The sequence below is a fragment of the Nymphalis io genome, chromosome 12 (assembly GCF_905147045.1).
Source record: "Nymphalis io chromosome 12, ilAglIoxx1.1, whole genome shotgun sequence".
NCBI lineage: Eukaryota > Metazoa > Arthropoda > Insecta > Lepidoptera > Nymphalidae > Nymphalis > Nymphalis io.
The window spans coordinates 12,444,140-12,464,242 of record NC_065899.1 but is presented as its reverse complement, the minus strand read 5'-3'; the positions used below and the strand labels follow the sequence as shown (position 1 = coordinate 12,464,242).

The 20,103-nt window shown below is 41.9% G+C and overlaps 1 protein-coding gene across 5 annotated transcripts in view; it reads left to right on the top strand.

The window, feature by feature from the left end:
* The window catches only part of LOC126772470 (endoribonuclease Dicer), a 65,267-nt gene that overhangs the window by 14,180 nt on the left and 30,984 nt on the right, over positions 1-20,103 (top strand). For all 5 annotated transcript variants that reach the window (XM_050492850.1, XM_050492848.1, XM_050492845.1 and 2 more), the window contains exons 18-27: positions 360-537; positions 1,524-1,609; positions 12,129-12,267; positions 13,152-13,366; positions 13,482-13,564; positions 14,232-14,328; positions 15,289-15,400; positions 17,209-17,402; positions 17,467-17,694; positions 18,371-18,506. In XM_050492850.1, the coding sequence (XP_050348807.1) occupies positions 360-537; positions 1,524-1,609; positions 12,129-12,267; positions 13,152-13,366; positions 13,482-13,564; positions 14,232-14,328; positions 15,289-15,400; positions 17,209-17,402; positions 17,467-17,694; positions 18,371-18,506 (1,468 nt within the window). The remainder of the gene's footprint in view (positions 1-359; positions 538-1,523; positions 1,610-12,128; positions 12,268-13,151; positions 13,367-13,481; positions 13,565-14,231; positions 14,329-15,288; positions 15,401-17,208; positions 17,403-17,466; positions 17,695-18,370; positions 18,507-20,103) is intronic.

Here is a 20,103-nt window from a genome sequence, read left to right as displayed (position 1 = left end):
ATGATAATAGATTTAATAGATTAGACGTGAAACCGTAACAACCAAACAAATAATCAAATTCAATATCGCATTTATAACATTATTTAGGATTACATTTTTATTCGTTTATTATATTAATAATAAATATTGTTTACGCCTACGTTTACTATTGTTAAAGTAATATCGGCGGATCAAATTAATAAAACCAAACAAGAGCTTTCCACAGTTCACACAATTTATTTGATCACTATCAGCGTATATATACCCAGTAGCAAATCTAGACAGCGCGATTCAGGAATGTGACAGATTCAATCAACGCCATCTATCGCTACCGAGTAGTAATATACGCCACTATACAACAATTATTATTTCATTTACAGGTTTCATTTTTTCATTTTCGATCAAGTTTTAGAAGTTTCGAAAAAGTTTCTGATATTCGATGGAAAAATTAACAATCTCTATGTTGTTCCAATCGTGGAGAAGTCGGGCTACGACATAGACTGGGACGTGATGCAGACTTACAACGAGATACGACCTGTCGCTGTACCGTCCGTGAAGGTAAGTTAAACACATAAATGATACTTGTTTAACTGGACACAGAGTACACTTCCGCGGTATAATAACTGCGCAGAAGATAGTATAATGCACAAATGTGTGCGCAAATAAAGATACACTCTCTGTATCTCCTGTGTACCTTAAATATAGGTTGTGTTCAGGGATAGGACCATCGGATGTGTCCTCCAGATGTCGAATGTCCTCCAGACTGATTTCGGCCACGGCGGCCAATCTCAAGAGATTAGCCAACTGCGCAGGAGATATTATAGTTCACAAGTGTGTGCGCAAGCACCGGTGCACTCTGTTCCCTAACTCTCATAATCCGATGGAACGGCAATCCGACACGACCGGAAAGAGTTTAGGCGCAGTACCAACGGCTTGACGTGCTTTAAACTTACGAGGCACAGGAGTGTACACACTTCCAATTTCCAGACTCCGGGCTGCTACTGAGAATTATCTACAGAAAAACTAAATAACTTTTTATTGGCCCGACCTGAGATTTAAACCCAGAACCCCCGGGTCTGCGGCCTTACATTTAGCCACTAGACCAACGAGGCAGCCAACGATACAATTATATATGACGTGTGAAAGAAGGCTTCATCCATGAGGTTGAGTGCTAATGGGCAGAGATAATATTACCACGAGGTTTTTTTTTTTATAGAATAGAAAGGTGGACGATATGGGCCACCTGATGGTAAGTGGTCACCAAACGCCCTTAGACATTGGCATTGCAAGAAATGTCAACCATCGCTTATAGCCAATGCGCCACCAACCTTGGGAACTAAGATTTTATGTCCCTTGTGCCTGTAATTACACTGGCTCACTCACCCTTCAAACCGGAACACAACAATATCAAGTATTGCTGTTTTGCGGTAGAATATCTGATGAGTGGGTGGTACCTACCCAGACGAGCTTGCACAAAGCCCTACCACCAGTAGTGGTGGCTAATATTTCGAGAGTACGATATAAAGCAGTGTTTTTATTTACAGGAAAGAATGGCTCTGAACGTCACGAAGGAAACCTACCTAAACTCTGTTGTCACTCCTTGGTATAGAGGAAGCATTCTACCTGACAGGTGAGAAGTATATTATTTACTAAATCAATTGTGCTCGCCCCGGATGTGAATCTCGCGATCTTCGGTTAAGATAAATGTACGTCATCAACTGGACCATAGCGGCGTATATCGTTCGTGTATACAATTCAATAATGTTCAATTAATGTAATCAAATTATTCAAACCTAAACCTTTATTCAAACACATTTTTACTACATTTTACATTACTGAAATTATCACTCTGGTGAATCGACTTAGACAACTTAGTCTGTTAGCCACATTTGGCAAAGGCCTCCTCCATTCCTTTCCATTCTATTTTATTTAGTGCGGTCCTGGTCCATGTATTCCCTGCCGTTGCTTTAATTTCATCTTCGAAACGGTCTTCAGCGTTTCCTTTTAGCGTTTCTGGGGTACCAGAAAACCAAAGTTTTGTTCCATTTCTCAGTACCTCTTATTATATGACCTGCCCATTTCCACTTGAGTTTCCGAATTCTAGTTATTACGTCGTCGACTTTCGTGCGCTTTCTAATGGTTCTGTTTTATATTCTGTCGTTTTTCCTGATATTCAGCATGCTCCTCTCCATAGCTGTTTGGCACGTCTTATTTTTTTCATTTTGAGCTTTGGTGAGTGCCCAAGTTTGACAGCCGTAAGTGAGTACTGGCAGCACACAGGTATTATATAGCTTCTTCTTTACAAACATCTTAGTTTCTTTATTTTTCATAACTTCTTTTAGTCTCCAATAACTTTTCCATGCGTTACCTATTCTTGTGTCTATTTCTTTTGACATTGAATTTGTTGGTGAGATGAGTTGGCCTGAGTAAGTGTACTCTTTTGCATATTCGATGGGTTCACCATTTAATACAATAGGATCTTCGGTCGCTTTTGTCAATACTTTGGTTTTAAAGGTATTCATAGTTAGACCACCTCTGCGGCTTTCTATATCCTGGTCCAGTAGCATATTTTGAAGGTGGGCACTTGATGCAGTGAATATAATGATATCGTCAACAAATCGTAGGTGGGTAAGTAGTTCTCCAATTATGTTTAAACCATAGTGGTCCTATTTAACTTTGAGAAAGACGTTTTCTAAAATCGCAGTAAATAATTTGGGAGATAGGGCGTCTCCTTGGCGTATGCCCCTGTTAATTTTTATTTCTTTTCCCTGTTTTTCTAACTTTATTTAAGCTGTACTGTTTGCGTATACATTTTTCAAAATTCTTATGTATTTATGTTCAACTCCTTGGTTTTATTAGGCTTAACCAGATGCTTTCATGTTCAATTGAATCGAAAGCGTTGTTGTAATCTATGAAGCAACAGTAGAATGGTACATTATATTCTCTATCCTTTTCAAAGACTTGCCTTACAACGTATAACCTAAATCCGGCTTGTTCTCTAGTTTGGTTCTCGTCTAGAGTTCTAGTTATTCGGCGAAGATCAACCTTTGCAAATAGTTTGTATATATTGGATATTAGGCTGATAGGTCTATAGTTGTTTAATTGACTCTTATCACCCTTTTTATGGAGAAGTATTATCGTGGAATTCTTCCACTGAGATGGTATTTTTTCGGTTTGTAGTATGTCGTTATAAATAAGTTTTAGTATAGGTAAAAAAGTCGAGATGGCCCAGTGGTAAGAACGCGTGAATCTTAACCGATGAACGTGGGTTCAAACCCGGGCAAGCACCTCTGAATTTTCATGTGCTTAATTTCTGTTTATAATTCATCTCGTGCTTTTCGGTGAAGGAAAACATCGTGAGGAAACCTGCATGTGTCTAATTTCATCGAAATTCTGCCACATGTGTATTCCACCAACCCGCATTGGTGCAGCGTGGTGGAATAAGCTCCAAACCTTCTCCTCAAAAGGGAGAGTAGGCCTTAGCCCAGCAGTGGGACATTTACAGGCTGTTACTACTATAGGTAAAACAACTTTTTTTACAGTCGATTAGTAGTTCATTGCTGATGTGGTCGGGTCCAGGCGCTTTTTTTTTTTTATAGAATAGGAAGGCAGACGAGCATATGGGCCACCTGATGGTAAGTGGTCACCAACGCTCTTAGACATTGGCATTGTAAGAAATGTCAACCATCGCTTACATATCCAATGCGCCACCAACCTTGGGAACTAAGATTTTATGTCCCTTGTGCCTGTAATTACACTGGCTCACTCACCCTTCAAACCGGAACACAACAATATCAAGTATTGCTGTTTTGCGGTAGAATATCTGATGAGTGGGAGGTACCTACCCAGACGAGCTTGCACAAAGCCCTACCACCAGTAATATGCTTTGTCTGTTTTCTGTGTTTCGATGGCTTTAATTATTTCCTCTTCTAGGATAGATGGCACACCCTCGTTACTGTTTAGGTCGGCCTCGTCTAGGTTATTTTTCCTGGAATATAAAGTCTTCGTAGAGTTTAGTAGCTATTGACAATATATCTGGTCTTTTCCACAGAATATTGATCTTTCATTTTGGGTATTCTTTAACAGCTTAACAGGTCTGATGCCTCCAGCCTTGATGATATGTTTCTCAAAAACCACACGTCTAAGGCGTTCTCTGTCTTTCTTAATTTGTGTTTTTATTTCTTTAATCACTTTGCTTATTTTTTCGCTGATATTTTTTGTTTTGTTTATTGTAATATTGATCAAATTCAACCTTTTTTCTAGAAGTTCATTTGCTTTATGAGACAAGTTTTTCTTCTCGTTCGGTTCGCCTTTATTATTCTCCGATTTTGTTGTTAGTGTTTCGTGTAGTACATTATATTTTTGTTGAGTGTTTAGTATTGAATAGATATTTCCTGCAGAGAGTTAAGATTTTTTGTAATGGTGGCTATCGATGCTGCATTGTTTGGAGTTTGAGGTTTTATTTTGAAGGGCCGACTTAATTTTGATTTGGATTCTATGTTGAGATAACCTCGGAGCATTCTGTGGTTGCTATTGAAGTTGAGGTTAGCGATGGTACTGCAATCATCAAAAAATTTAATTTGGTTCGTAAGAATATAATTTATTTCATTTCCATACCGTCCGTCTGGTGATATCCATGTCCATTTCCTTGATGCGCTTTATTTTGCATTTACTGTTTAGTATTTTCAAGTTATTTTCGAAAGCGAATTTCATTAACTTTTGTCTTTACTATGAGGGCCCAGTACGATATCTTCTCCGTTCCGTGGTGAACCAACTTGAGCGTTAAAGTCCCCCATTACTATGCAGTTTTTGTGCGTATATTCTTTCATAGCACTATTAAGGCACGAGTCGAAGGAATCTATCTCAGAAACGGTAGATTGCTTTGTCGGGGAGTATATTTGGACAATAGACCATCTTTCTTTCTTAGAGGAGATTGTTATATTCAATACAGCAATTCTTTCGGAAATGCCAACTATTTCTTCTATAAATTGGAGGACCCCTCCTTCTCCATGTTGGTGGTACGCGTGGACCTGGTTCGTCAGAGTCGAGTCTACGTGTGCCTCTACAGATCCCACAATGGTGACTTGGAGACAAGCCGATTATTCGACCATCTTAGTCGGGTGGCAGATGCTGCGCAAGAGCAGTTTCCTAACGCGGAATTGGTGTTTTTGGGGGATTTTAATGCTCACCATGAATCATGGTTGAAATCAAAACTGACCATGCTGGAAGAACTGCTCATGCTTTTGCTCTCACACACGACTTGACCCAACTGGTTGATCAGCCCACCAGGATCCCAGACATTGATGGGCAAGCGCCTTCTCTACTGGATCTTCTGCTGACTTCTCACCCGGTGGAATATCAGGTTGTGGTTCAAGCTCCACTTGGTTCTTCGGATCACGGCCTTATATCTACCAAAGTGCCACAGGCCAAGCTGCCGCCATCAGCGGTATGCAAATGTCGCGTTTTGCACTATAAGTCTTCAGATTGGGACGGTATGCGCGATTACTATGCGTCAGTCCTTTGGAAGGAACGTTGCTTCAGTGGGAATGACCCGACAGCTAGTGCCGCTGCTGTTGCTGATGAGATCATGTTAGGAATGGAATACTACATTCCTAGCTCAGATCTCATCAGTAGGGGTACGCGTAACCGTTGGTTCACGCGTGAATGTGCCGACGTTGTATCATCTAAGCAGGCGGCATATCGCGCGTGGATCAACGGCTGCATTAGCGGGGCATCTAACATTGACTCACTGAAAGCAAACTACAATAAAAATTCCAAGTCCTGTAGGAAGGCATACACGAGAGCGGATGCACAGCGCATTGTACAGATTAGTCATGACCTTATTTCGCATCCTAGGGGCTCCCGTAGCTTCTGGCGTCTGACCAAGTCTGTGGAAAACAATTTCTGCCAACCTTCGCTGCCACCGCTCAGAAATCCGGACGGATCGCTAGCTCACAGTCCGCAGGAGAAAGCCGACCTCCAGGCTAAACTCTTTGCCGACAATTCTGTGATCGATGATTGTAGTGCGCAGCCACCAAAAATACCTTCATGTGGCCACACGATGCCTGACATCAAAATCAGGCAACGTGATGTGCGTGCGTAGCTGCAATCACTCGATATACGGAAAGCTAGCGGTCCCGATGGAATACCAGTCTTTGTGCTGAAGAAGTGCGCGGCGGAGCTGTCTCCTGTGTTAACGCGCCTGTTCCAACTTTCTCTCTCTTCGGGATGTGTGCCGGAGGCTTGGAGAAGAGCTAATGTGCAAGCGGTTAGCAAAAAAGGGGATCGGTCTGACCCGGCAAATTATCGGCCAATAGCTATCACCTCAGTACTTTGTAAGGTGATGGAACGGATTTTAAACAACCAACTGATCCATTATCTAGTTACCTACTGTCTAATTAATGATCGTCAGTACGGGTTTCGACCAAAACGGTCCACAGGTGATCTTCTAGCGTACGTAACGCACCTCTGGGGTAAAGCTATCGACAAGCATGGAGAATCGTTGGCTGTCAGCCTCAATATCTCCAAGGCTTTCGACAGGGTCTGGCACAGAAGTCTTCTCTCCAAGCTACCGGCATATGGTCTGCCTGCTCAGCTATGCACCTGGATTGCCAGCTTCCTACACAAGCGTAGCCTTCGTGTTTTAGTAGATGGTTGCGCTTCACAATTCTATGTAGTGAATGCTGGCGTCCCCCAGGGATCTGTGCTATCTCCCACACTCTTTCTTTTGCATATCAATGATATGCTCTCTCTTGGGAACATACATTGCTATAATATGCTATATTAACCTTCCTTGGAGCTGGCGTAGTTAAGCGGTGTGGCGATTTGATTGGAGAATCTGTGAGGTCTCTTTTCCTGACATACTCATTCGTTACTTTGTCCAGCCGGGTGATTCCTCCCGCCCATCTAAGCATTTTCATCTCACTTGTATGCAGTTGTTGTTTGTGTGTGTGTGTTTGTGTGTGTTTTGATGGTCCAACACTCTGCCCCATAGATCATGGATGGGCGTACTACCGTTTTGTACACTTTTCCCTTTACACGAATGGGCATTCTATGGTCACAGAGAACACCCGAAAGCGATTTCCATTTTATCCAGGCGGTTTTAATGCGGTGGTCCACGTCCTTATCGATATTTGCATCAGTAGTAAGCACAGTTCCAAGATATTTGAAGTTATAAGTTAAATATTACATCCCGTCTCTTCTGTCCCTCCATAGTCACACTCAAAATATTCGATCTTACTTCGACTAATGCGTAGCCCATGTTTTTCTATTTGTATCACCCACCGGTTAAGTGATTCCTGTAGGTTTTGTGCATTTTTCGCCACTAGAACTATATCATGTGCGTAAAGAATACACTCTGGTGCTGGTTTTTGTATGCGTCGCGTGATGTAGTCCATGCACAGGTTGAATAGAAATGGGCTTGAGCCCATTGCTATTCGACCTATACTACTACTAATACTTACATGCACAGTATTACTAACCTAATACTGTGCATGGACCTGCCTTGAGGCAGATCCCTGATGTACTCCTGCATTTACGTGGAAGGGCTCGCCAAGACCCGCTGGACTTTTGACGCGCGTTTTGGTGTTTATGTACATATCTTGTATTAGTACCACATAATATTTCGGGATGTTTTGAGCTCTCATAGCCTGCCAAACTATATTTCTGGGTACCCTATCGAAAGCCTTTTCTAGGTCGATGAACAGGAGATACAGATTTTCTTTGTTTGAACGATGTTTCTCCATCACAACTCTAATTAACTGAATGGCATCGATGGTAGATTTGCCAGGCGTGAAGCCGTATTGGTTCTCAGTTATACGGGTACAGTCATTTATGCGTGCAGCGATGAATCTTTCAAACAGATTCAGTGTGTGTGATGTGAGTTTTATTCCCCTGTAGTTTCCGCAATTCACAATGTCCCCTTTTTGTTTATACACTGGCCGCCAAAAAAATCGACCCACCCGTATTTTTTTACTTACAAAGTTGTTATCTTAACTATGCGACGACCTAGGTGGATTGTTTTACTTATGGGACATACATTTAACATTTTATTACCCACTTGATATTGATTTGGAGGAGTTGTAAGTGTTATTGAGGATATTTGGAATATTTTTAAAGTATTGATAAGAAAACGTTACTTTGTGCACAAAGTGCATGGTTAGTTTATTTCCAGTTCTTAACGCGGAGTCATCTCGGTTCGATGTTTATTGTTGATTAAGTGTATGAAACTTTGTTGAAACAATAATTTTAATAAGTTTAAACATAAAAAATGGATACTACTGAAGCAGAAGCTGCTCAAGTCGTAGCTCTTATTCATGAGGGGTTAAGTTAGCGAAATGTGGCTAGAACACTAAAATTAAGTCGTTCAGCGGTGCGAAGAGTGTACAAACGCTACTTGGAGACTGAGGAGTATCGCCGGAGACCAGGATCTGGCAGGGGGCGTGTCACGAATCCGACCGATGACCGTTTTATTGGTTTGACGTCTTTAAGAAACCGACATCTTTCGGCTGTTGACGTTCAAGGTAGACTCCGAGAAAGTCGTGGAGTGTCTGTGAGTGAAAATACTGTAAGAAGAAGACTTCGAGAGTAAAACTTAACCCCTCACAAGCCAGCAACAGGACCAAAACTCACAGCATCCCATCGACAAGCAAGACTACAATTTGCTAGGCAGCACGTCGATTGGACACTGGACCAATGGGAGACAGTATTGTTCAGTGATGAAAGCCGAATGTCTCTAGTAGGCTCTGATGGACGACGTAACGTCATGCGAAGGCCAGGAGAACGCTACTCTCAGTGTTGCATTCGAGAAACAGTCCGATTTGGTGGAGGCTCTACAATGTTTTGGGGAGGTATTTCTTTGACGGGACGCACAGAGCTGGGTTTTTTTCGTAATCGTGCTGTTAATGCTGAAACTTACATAACGGACATTCTGGAGCCTCATGTGATGCCTTACGGTGTATATTTTGGGGATAATTTCCAACTTATGCACGACAACGCACGACCTCACGTCGCTAGAATTGTTAAAGACTATTTCAGGGAAGTCGAAATTCCAGTTATGCAGTGGCCAGCCAATAGTCCGGACTTAAACCCGATAGAGCACCTCTGGGACCAGCTAAAACGTACGGTTCGAGCACGAAATCCAATTCCAGAAACCCTGAATCAACTGGAAGCTGCCCTAACTAAAGAATGGCAACGGACCCCACAGGAAGACATTAAAAAGCTAATCAGGTCACTTAATAGGCGTGTGCAGGCAGTGATTAGGTCAAGAGGAGGAAACACTCCCTATTAAAGTAAGATTTAGGCACCCAAATTTAAAAACAAACGGCATAATCGTTTTGTACACAAAAAAATAAAATTGCGTAAAATTTTGTGTTTTCGTGTTTTGTCACATATTTACCTAAAAACCTATTTTTTGCGCACTATTTCTGTTTTTGTACAATCCTACAATTGCATTTTTTCATTATCAATCTTAAAAATATAAATATGTGGTAGTTTAAAACCATACGATAGCTTTTTTACAAAAAATGTAGGTGGGTCGATTTTTTTGGAGGCCAGTGTATATTGGAGATAGGATGCTGTTACGCCAGGATTCAGGGATCTTGCCATCTTTAATAATAGCGTTAAAAAGCTTGGTGTTGCAGTTTCTTTCAGCTTCTTCCAGAGATCTGCTGGTATCTGGTCGGGACCAGTGGTCTTATGGTATTTCATTTTTGATATGGCCTTCCTCACCTCCTCCTCTAATATAAATTTTATAGGCCCTTCAACAGGTGGCATATGGGGTAGTTTTTGACTCGAAAACTCCTCGTTCATTAGTTGTTCGTAGTATTCCTTCCATCTTATGTTTATATCCTTTTTTTTTTTTGAAGTATTTGTTACATTTAATATCGAGAGTAGACCTATGGCGTTGTCGGGCTATTTTGTAGATAGAGTTCTCATCCTCGGCTTTTTCCAATCTATCATAAAAATCTTCACTAGATTTTGCCATGGATTGTGCTACAGCAGATTTAGCTATCTTTTTAAGATTCTTATACAGTAGGTGGTCTTCTTCCAAACCCGATTTCTGCCATGCTTTAAATGCCTCTCTCTTTGACTTTATTATGTGTTGTGCAGTTTCATGCCACCAGGACGTTGCTTTACTTATGCGCAGTGCTCCACGTGAAATACCCAGGATCGCTTTTGCCCTTTCCAAACATAGTCTTTCGAAATCAGACCACATCTGGTTAGCTGATTGGTCGGTCTCAATGTCTTCTTTTATATAGGTGTGGGCCCATTTTAGAAGCGGTGAGCCCTTGTCGGAGTGCAGTTCTTTCCACTTAATACTGTCTGTTCTGCCCATGTGTGTTGTTATAGGTTTGGGTAGTTTCATGACTGAGACGAGAAGCCTATGTTGTGAGGCAAGCCCATTGCCGGGAATCACTTTACGGTCCTTATAAAGTTTAAAGATGTTGTTGCTGGCGAGGATATAATCTATTTGTGAGTTATATTCAGAGCATTTGTAGGTGATAAGGTGTTCCGGTTTTTTTTGGAAATATGTATTAATTATTTTTAGGAAGTGCTTGGATGCGAAATTAAGAATTCTTATTCCTTGTTTATTTCTAGTGCCAAATCCATAGCCTCCGTGGATGTCGCTATAAAGGTCATTCTTTTCTCCTACATGTCCATTCAGGTCTCCTCCTATGTGGGCATGTTCTGTTAAAGGAATATTTTGCATAATTTCGTCAAAGTCCTCCCAGAAATCTTGCTTTTCTTGTTCACAACATCCCGCTTATGGTGCATACGCAGAGATTAAGTTCAAGGGCGGTTGGCCGTCCATTGCTAGTTTTATGCTAATGAGTCTGTCATTCTTTCTATCCACGTTGATTTTTCTCGTTTTCAGGTTTTCATCCAATACGATACCTACTCCGTTTCTTTTGGTATCAGTACCATGGTATACAAGCTGGTAGCCATTTCCGATATCCCTGGATTTTGACCCTTTCCATTTCGTTTCTTGGACGCAGAAGCCGTTTATTTGTCTTGCTTTTAAAATTTCGCTTAGTTCTGTGCTGCGTCCCGTTATTGTGCCGAGGTTCCACGATGCGATTCCGAGTTTGTCAAAGACTTTTGGATGCGAACGTTGGTTCTTGTCTTTAGCGTCGCTTGTGGGGAACGCCCTAGCATGTATAGCATTCTTCGCATCTACGTCGCTTGAGGGGGACGCCCTAGCATTTAACGTTCTCATCTTTAGTTTTGCTGTCATACAAGGAGTTTGAGTTTTTCGCTAAAGTTTTACGGCTGGTTGCCACCTGACACACACTTCTCTTGGAGACATGCGAGCGCCGCCGTTGGCCTTATGCAGGCTCTTCCGCCGCCATCCCTTTTGTGCGTCCCAACTTAGGCGCACAACACTAACTACAGCCTTTGCTCCAGATATTTGAGTAAGCCTGCAGCAGGGGTTTAGTAACGAAGTGGTTGGCCTGTTGGTCCACGGGATGTATTTTATTTCCCTCCTACCCGGCATACCTGCCGAGTCCTCCCCTATCCGCCACCTGGGGACGCGTTCTCTAGGGGTGAGGCTCCCCCGAGAATTAGAGAAAGTAGAGAAACAGAGAAAGCTGCATAATTTTTATTTTATCTTGTAAATTTTTTACATCTATTTTCAGGCTTTTATTTTCTTCTAAAAGTGTAATTAAATTCCCATTGATACTTTCCGTAACGTTTTTAGTTACCGCTTCAGTTATTTCCTTTGTTTGTGCTGCCATCTGCTCTTTTAATTTTTCCCAGAAATTTCCCATTTGATTTTCCATTTTTAAGGGTAAATTTCTTTTTAGGTGGCAATACTGGATTTGCGTTGGCAACCCTGATTTATAATTGTCAACGCTAATGTACAGTTGGTATTATCGGTATTATGATGGCAACTCTAATAGTCTATGGTGTAGTGGTTAACTTTGTTAGGTTGGTACCCATGATAGTCGCAGTAGAGAATGGTATTACCTACCCTCTTTGATTAGCGTATATATTTGATAGTGATCACACCACTTTTTCACTGCACTATTCAAGTAGTTATAATTACTAATAATTATTTTCCCACTTTGTTTCTTTATTTAAGCCATAACTGGAAAAACTAAATCAATCAATGTCTCATCAATCAATCAATTGTCTTATATTCGCAGGTACATAGTGTCTAATGTACTCGAATACATGACACCAAGATCTCGTTTCGACTGTGATACGTTTTCAACATTCGAAGATTATTACCTGATTAAGTATAATTTGGAAATCTTCGGAAACAAAGATCAGCCGCTGCTCGAGGTAAAAATTTATGTTTTATAAATAAAAAGGTAAGATATAACTACAAAAATTTAGTCAAAAGCTTTTTGAAAGCCCGTCTGGGTAGATACTACCCACTCATCAGATATTCTACCGCAAAACAGCAGTACTTGGTATTGTTGTGTTCCGGTTTGGAGGGTGAGTTAGCCAGTGTAATTACAGGCACAAGGGACATAATATCTTAGTTCCCAAGGTTGGTGGCGCATTGGCGATGTAAGCGATGTTTAACATTTCTTACAATGCCACGTTGTCCACGTATAAAGGGAATCTATGTTTTAAATTTTTTAAAGTTTGTTTTTCTTTCGTTATATTTAGTACTTTAATAACCTTATACAATAAAAACCCTCACAAACATTCACATTAGATATACTTACTGTGCAAATATTAATAAACTTTATATTTAGAAATATCCACATTTGTATAAAAAAAATGTATTTTTCAATTTTCGTAGTTCATTCGCTCCCCATTGTTAGAAAAACGGGAGCAGTCATTTGACCGGTTTTTTTTTATTTGAAACTAACTTCAAAATTTTTAACTACTTTCTGTTTTTAATTTGTGACTCCAACTATTACGAGGCCAGTAACAGCCCGTGAATATCCCACTGCTGAACTGAGGCCTCCTCCCCCTTTTTGAGGAGAAGGTACAGAGCCTATTCCACCACGCTGCTCGAATGCGGTTCGGTGGAATACACATGTATCTAATTTCACTGAAATTAGACACGTGCAGGTTTCCTCACGACGTTTTCCTTCACCGTATAGCACGAGATGAATTTTAATCGCAAATTAAGCCCATGAAAATTCAGCGGGGCTCGCCCGGGCCCGGACCCCCGAGCCCCGGCTGAGACCGACCGCCCCCCCCCCCCGCAGGTGCGCAACATCAGCTCGCGGCTGGCGTGCCTGCTGCCGCGCGCGGCGTCGCTGCGCGCGCTGTCCGACAAGCAGCGCAAGCTGGCGGCGCAGGCGCAGGGCGACGACCGTCCGCGCGGGTTCGCCGAGGTGTTCGTGCCCGAGCTGTGCCTGCGCTACGCCTACCCCGGCCGCCTGTGGTACAAGGCCGTGCTGCTGCCCAGCCTCGTGCACAGGTGCGGCGGATCTGATCATCCGCGATTCGTGCTTTCGTTCGCGTCGTGTCTGAGGCGATTTGTGCGGATGAAAAACTTTTTTTAAGCGAGTGCCAATCTTTCTCGTTCTCGTTAGGGTGACCATGCTCTTGACGGCCGACGAGCTTCGTGCCGAGATCGCAGCTTACGTGAAGATCGGCCAGAGGACTTTACTCAAGGGTGAGTTTTTCTGAAGTAGTAAATATATAAAATGTGGTACATTGGAATTCAGTTTTTTTAATTTTGGAATTTTAAAAAGTTCCTAAATTTTGTACTTGTGTTTAAAGAAATTATTTCTCATAAAGAATTACAAAAAATCACGTACATGAGAGAGTTACGAACTAATATAAAAATCTAAGCGTACAGTGTTACAAAAATTCATAATAAAGAAGGTAGATGTAGAAATTTTTTCTTCTCGATCGACGAAGCTCGTTAAACATATCGCCCGCCGTGTCACTTCGGGAATACAAAAGTATGGATGTGGCATATTTAATGAAATCTGTTCATCATTTTATTTTATTATTATTATTTTTAATATATATTTTCCATTTTTTTATTTTATTTTTTTTAGAATTATTGTTTTATCATTTATATATATTTATTGTACTATGTTGTTTGTTATATAAAATCTTAGACGTCTTTTGAAACTTGCCATAGATGTGGGCTCTTTAATGTCCCTGGGTAACCCGTTGTACAGCTTAGCTCCCTCGAAAGTAATATTTTATTTCCCGTAATTAGTTCAAGGGGTGCGCAAGATAATATGATTAGCGTTACGCAATTGAATTCTTAGTAAAAATATATGTAACATACTCTTATATTTATAATAATGAGTATTGTACATGGACAGGTGAAGAATGGCTGCCGGTACAAGTGGATCTTCCGATCGCTATAAAGTCATTGCTGTCGAATATAGAAGAGCCCACAGCTATCGCCAGTATTGACAGGTAAACAGTTGTAAATTTAGATATATATATACTTACTATAAAATATTAATTAATTAGATATTAATATCCTGGGACATTTTTCACACACGGCCATCTGATCCCAAATTAAGCTTGTACAAAGCTTGTGCTATGGAAACCAGACAACTAATATACTAGTTTATTTTTTTGTAAATGCATACTTATATAGATAATTACACCCAAACTCAGCACAAATAGACATGTTCATGCACACAAATGTCTGTCCTGGGTGGGAATCGAACCCACAACCTTCGGCGTGAAAGGCACGTATCTACCAACCACGCCAACCGGCTCGTTAAAATTGTAATTGTGAAACTATATTTGTTACTTTGTTCTCTACTTCTTCGTTACTCTTTCAACTTAACTTACACCAAACAAACAACGAATACACATTTTTTCCCTTTTAAATAGTTTATGGACCAGTGTACATTGAGAAAAATTAATAAATTTAAGTCACACTTAAAAGTTATTAAACGAGTTTTACCGATGCGCCTGGATCCTGAATGAAGAGGTTTCCCTATCACTTTATTACAAAAAAAATATATATATACACTGTTAAGAGGAAAATTCATATTTTCATTTTTTTTTTAATTTGAAATTTGTACGTAGACTTGCCAATAGATATTGGCAAGTGATCACCATCGCCCATAGACATTGCCAATGTGCCACTAACTTTGGGAATTGGTACTGCATCACGTACAAAATCGGAACATAGAAATACTAAGTATTCTTGCTTGGCGATTGAATTTGTGTCACTTCAATTAGACGTTTCGTTAAACTACACTTTATTGAAATGAGCTTTGTGTTCTAAAATTCGAAATGTACAATGACAGCGCGATTCAAAGTACAATTTCTGACATCTGTTATGTATTTTGGAGGAGTAAATTATCTTAGAACACAAGCGGTCACTGTCAGATTATAAGTTTTTTTTTTTTTTAACAGAATTAATAATCCGATCGATGAAACTATCCCGAAACCGGTCAATATCATGTCCGTAAAGGAAAGCGTCTACCAGCTGCAGAAAAAGAAGATCAGCAAAGAATATCCATGGGATGTGAGTTGTTCATATCTTTGTTGAAAATGTTAATAAATTTTTAAAATATTTTAGTTATCTTCCGGTATCTCCCAAATTTCGTCCCTTATCTAAATACATGATTGGTATATGTTCCGTCGCGGACTTTTCTTTGGTAATTTTTAAGACTATTTATGTACTCAGATTCGTAAGTGCAATAGTTTGTTCTATATCTTATTATTATTTTTTTTTTTTTTTTATATCGCCGGGAGGGCAAATGACTCAACTCCACCTGATGGTAAGTGGTAGTAGAGTCCAAACGCGACGACGGCCAGTACAGACGGGAAAAACGTTCTGCACTAGCCGTCTTCGCCTTGCCGGCCCGCAAGATGCCTCTTCACGCCTCGTTTGAAGGAACCCGGGTTGTAAGAGGAGGGGAATACGTGAGCTGGTAAGGAATTCCATTTTTTGGAAGTGCGACAAAGAAAGGAGTTGCCAAATTTCTTTGTTCGCGATGGAATTGATGTCACAGTTAGGCGGTGACATCGAGAACCAGCTCGCGTGGACTTAAGAAGGAAGGGGGAAGCAGGAATTAGAGAGAATAATTCCTCAGAGCACTCGCCGTGATACAGTCGATAGAAAGCGCTCAGTGCTGCTATCTCACGACGCAATTGTAAAGGTTCAAGGGTGTTTGAGACCTTTACGTCGCCAATAATGCGTACGGCACGTCGCTGCAACCGGTCCAAGGCCTCAAGTAGGTACTTAGCGGAGCCATCCCAAAGGTGCGAGCAATATTCCACGCAAGACCGTACCTGTGTTTTGTACAGCAGGCACAGTTGTTGTGGCGTGAAAAAGCGCCGCACCTTGTTCAGAACTCCGAGTTTCCGTGAAGCTGTTTTTATAACAGCCTCGATGTAATCCCTTGGACTAAGGTCGCAGCGAACGTCAATCCCCAGCATGGCGATTTTGCTTTGCATCACCAGCGGAGTACCACAGAGGGAGGGAAGAGGGGAAAATGTTGACTTTTTCGCCGTGAGAGCGCATACCTGTGTTTTCTTGGCATTAAACTCAACAAGATTATCAGAGCCCCATTTGGCGATGAGATCTAATGTCCTATCGAGTTCAATGACAAGATTCTCCCGCCTCTCCTCAGTTTCCGCCCGCCCAGCCACTGCGCGTCCGTGGTATCCACCATGCACTGTACTATCATCTGCATAGCAATGTATGTTCCCAAGGGAGAGCATATCATTGATATGCAAAAGAAAGAGTGTGGGAGATAGCACAGATCCCTGGGGGACCCCAGCATTCACTACATAGAATTGTGAAGCGCAACCATCTACTAAAACACGAAGGCTACGCTTGTGTAGGAAGCTGGCAATCCAGGTGCATAGCTGAGCAGGCAGACCATCTTATTATTAACATAGCGCAGGGGACATTCCAAAATACTATGAAGTTATATATGAACTATATATATATATATATATATATATATATATATAGTTCATATATATATATATATGAACTATATATATATATATATATATATATATATATATATATATAGTTCATATATATATATATATAAATATCTTTCCGAAGTAAATATCTAAATAATGGAAAAACTGCACCAGAATTCAAAACGTGGTGTTTATTAGGAGCAAGTAAATAATCGGATAGACTCGAAAAGCTAATTCGAAAGAACTCTGTACTGATTCATTTAAGTGCATTAATGATAAATGTGGAAGGCAATAGAATGACAGAGAAAGTAGATTGACTCGTTCGGAAGGAATGGAAGATAAAAGCGAGGGCAAGTGAATAAGCGACGTCGAACGTTTTGTTTTTGCTCGCAGGAAAGCAAGGAGCCGATCGACATCGACCGCAACCTGTCCACGGTCACGGTGATGGACATCGAGTGCTACGACGCGTTCGTGACGTCACCGCTGTTCGCGGTGGGCGAGGCCGAGCCGGGCGCAACGGCGCCGGCACCGGCACCGGCACCGGTCCGGTCGCCGCCGGCGCCGGCTCTGCTGCCGCCGCCGCCCAGGTACGTGCGGGCGGGTGGGGGCGGGGGCGGTGGTGCTGCGGGCGCTGACGGCCGGGTGTCGCAGGTACGACGAGCGGCTGCGCGCGCTGGCGGCGGCGGGCGGCCCGCAGCTGCGCGACGTGCTGGCGGCGCTGACCACCATCGGCTCGCACGACAGCTTCAACCTGGAGCGCGCCGAGACGCTGGGCGACTCCTTCCTCAAGTTCGCCGCCACGCTCTACCTGTTCCACAAGTTCCCGGCGGCCGACGAGGGACAGCTCACCAACATCAAGTGCCGCCTCATCGGGAACAGGTACCCGGCGAGCCGGGGTCGACTCCCGTCTCGCTTCTTATTGCATTTTCATCTGATCTTACGATTCTAGCATCGGTGAAGTACTTCACTTGTCCCACATGCGAGCCGTAGTATTGGCCGTGGTGGCGTGTGCTCGTGCATGTTTTTTTTTTTTTATAGAATTGGAAGGCGGACGAGAATATGGGCCACCTGATGGGAAGTGGTCACCAAACGCCCTTAGACATTGGCATTGTAAGAAATGTAAACCATCGCTTATACAGCCAATGCGCCACCAACCTTGGGAACTAAGATTTTATGTCCCTTGTGCCTGTAATTACACTGGCTGACTCATCCTTCAAACCGGAACACAACAATAACAAGTACTGCTGTTTTGCGGTAGAATATCTGATGAGTGGGTGGTACCTACCCAGACGAGCTTGCACAAAGCCCTACCACCAGTAAACTAGTAGTGACACTAGTAGTGACTCTAGTAGCGACACTAGCTCCCTCCCCCTCGAAACCGAGGTGCTAAAAACGGTACAAATAATTTCGGTTTGTCGTTAAAGTAACTGATAATTTGGTGGGACCGGCCCAGGTGAGCGACTCGAAATCCTCCCACCTATAAAAAGGGCGGCAGGGGCACGGGTGCCGCCGGTCCGATGAGCTGCATGCGAGCGATACGGTCATCCTTGCCCAGGAACCTGTACTACGCGGGCGAGCGCGCCAACCTGGCGGGGCGGATGAAGGTGGACCAGCTGAGTCCCAGAAGCGACTTCGTAGTTCCCGGCTTCTCCGCTCCGAAGGAAGTTGCCGACTTCATCGAGGAGCACCAAGTGAGTCATGTTTTTTTTATACTCAACGTATCGTTATTATGTACTTTGCGTTAGCTACTTTTCGATTGATTTTAAAATTCGTTTCTGTAATTTACTGATGACGTCATTTAGGAACATAAGTGCGGAGAGTGCGGGCGATACTAAAACTAGTCGTGCGAATACGCATGTGCGGTTAACCATTACCGAAAAGAACCGCCAAGAAACGTAATATTTCCTCCCTTTGTAGTAATTAAATTACTTACTAAATAATAAAAACTATTTATACTTTTTGCTAATATTTCACGCTTTTTAATCATTTGTAAAATATCATTTAGACTATTTTACCTTATTTAAACTTTCTAATGAATTTAGGTTATCTTTTACGGATGGGACCTGGTATGGGTTTAAATCTATGATCGAGCCAATAATAGTTTAAACCATTTAAAACCATTTAAACCATTTAAACCATTTATTTTGCTACACACATACATTACATAGATTATACAGAAGAAAAATAATTAAATTTAAAGAATACAGTGTAGGTAGCAAGGGGTTCATCTCAGTATAAGCTGTGCTAATGCACAGCACTGATTTTCAGATGGCCCCTGACTATTGGGTAAACATATACAAATGCGCGCACACGAAAATAAATAAATGATATTATAAGAACAAAAAACTAAAACTAAAAAGCCCTTATCCTTGAGAAAAAAAAAAACATATTACACAAAAAGAAAAACATCACAAGGAACTTAGACATAAGACAGACAGACAGACAGACAGACTTAGACATAAGACATTAAAAATGAATATGATAAATACTATGTCTATGAGGTAGTATGACTGACACTATATTTGGAGGTTGTTACTCTGACTTTTGTTTATTTAAAAATAATACCGTCAAATGTTTTTTCCAAGTCACCTGGGACGTACTATTACGCAGAGGGGGGGGGGGTAAGTCGTTCCATATCTTGGTGGCAGAGTATTTAAACCCTCCCTTATATTGATTATAGTTATTACGATAGTAATAGTCTGAGGCTTTTTTTTATTTTAATGGCACTTCAGTTTTTGAAGTACCGGCCGCTTCTCCCCCGACATGGAGGTCGGAGACCTTGTCCACTTTCTTTTATCGATTTAGCGATCTTGTTTGTGGTGGTTTGATCCTCTAGCGTTTGTAACGCTGACTTCGAGTCGCTTATAATCTTCACGGATTTTGTTCTTTTGTTTGGCCGCTAGGTTCGTGGCTTGGTACAGGGCGTACATCTCCGCCTAGTACACTGAGCAGTAGGGAGCCAAAGTGTTTTTTTGGTCGTCACCTCCCTACTTCCGCACCAAGACGTTAGCGCCGCTCCCACTCGTCTCTCTATTTTGCTGCCATCCGTGAAGATCATAATTTCCCCTTCGTCAGTTCCATCAAACTCCGCCGGGCCAACGCCCCCGAAATCTGAGAAAACGATCCTCCGTTCCTCCGCCGGATGCGGGGCTTCGAGGTGACTTGCCTTGCTCAACTTTCCTTTCTCAATACTTCCTGCGGCTTACCTCGCTTTGCCTCATACAGAGCCGCTGCTTCCTGTATTCGTAAATCGAGCGGGAGAAGACCCGAAAGGATTAGCGCAGCGTT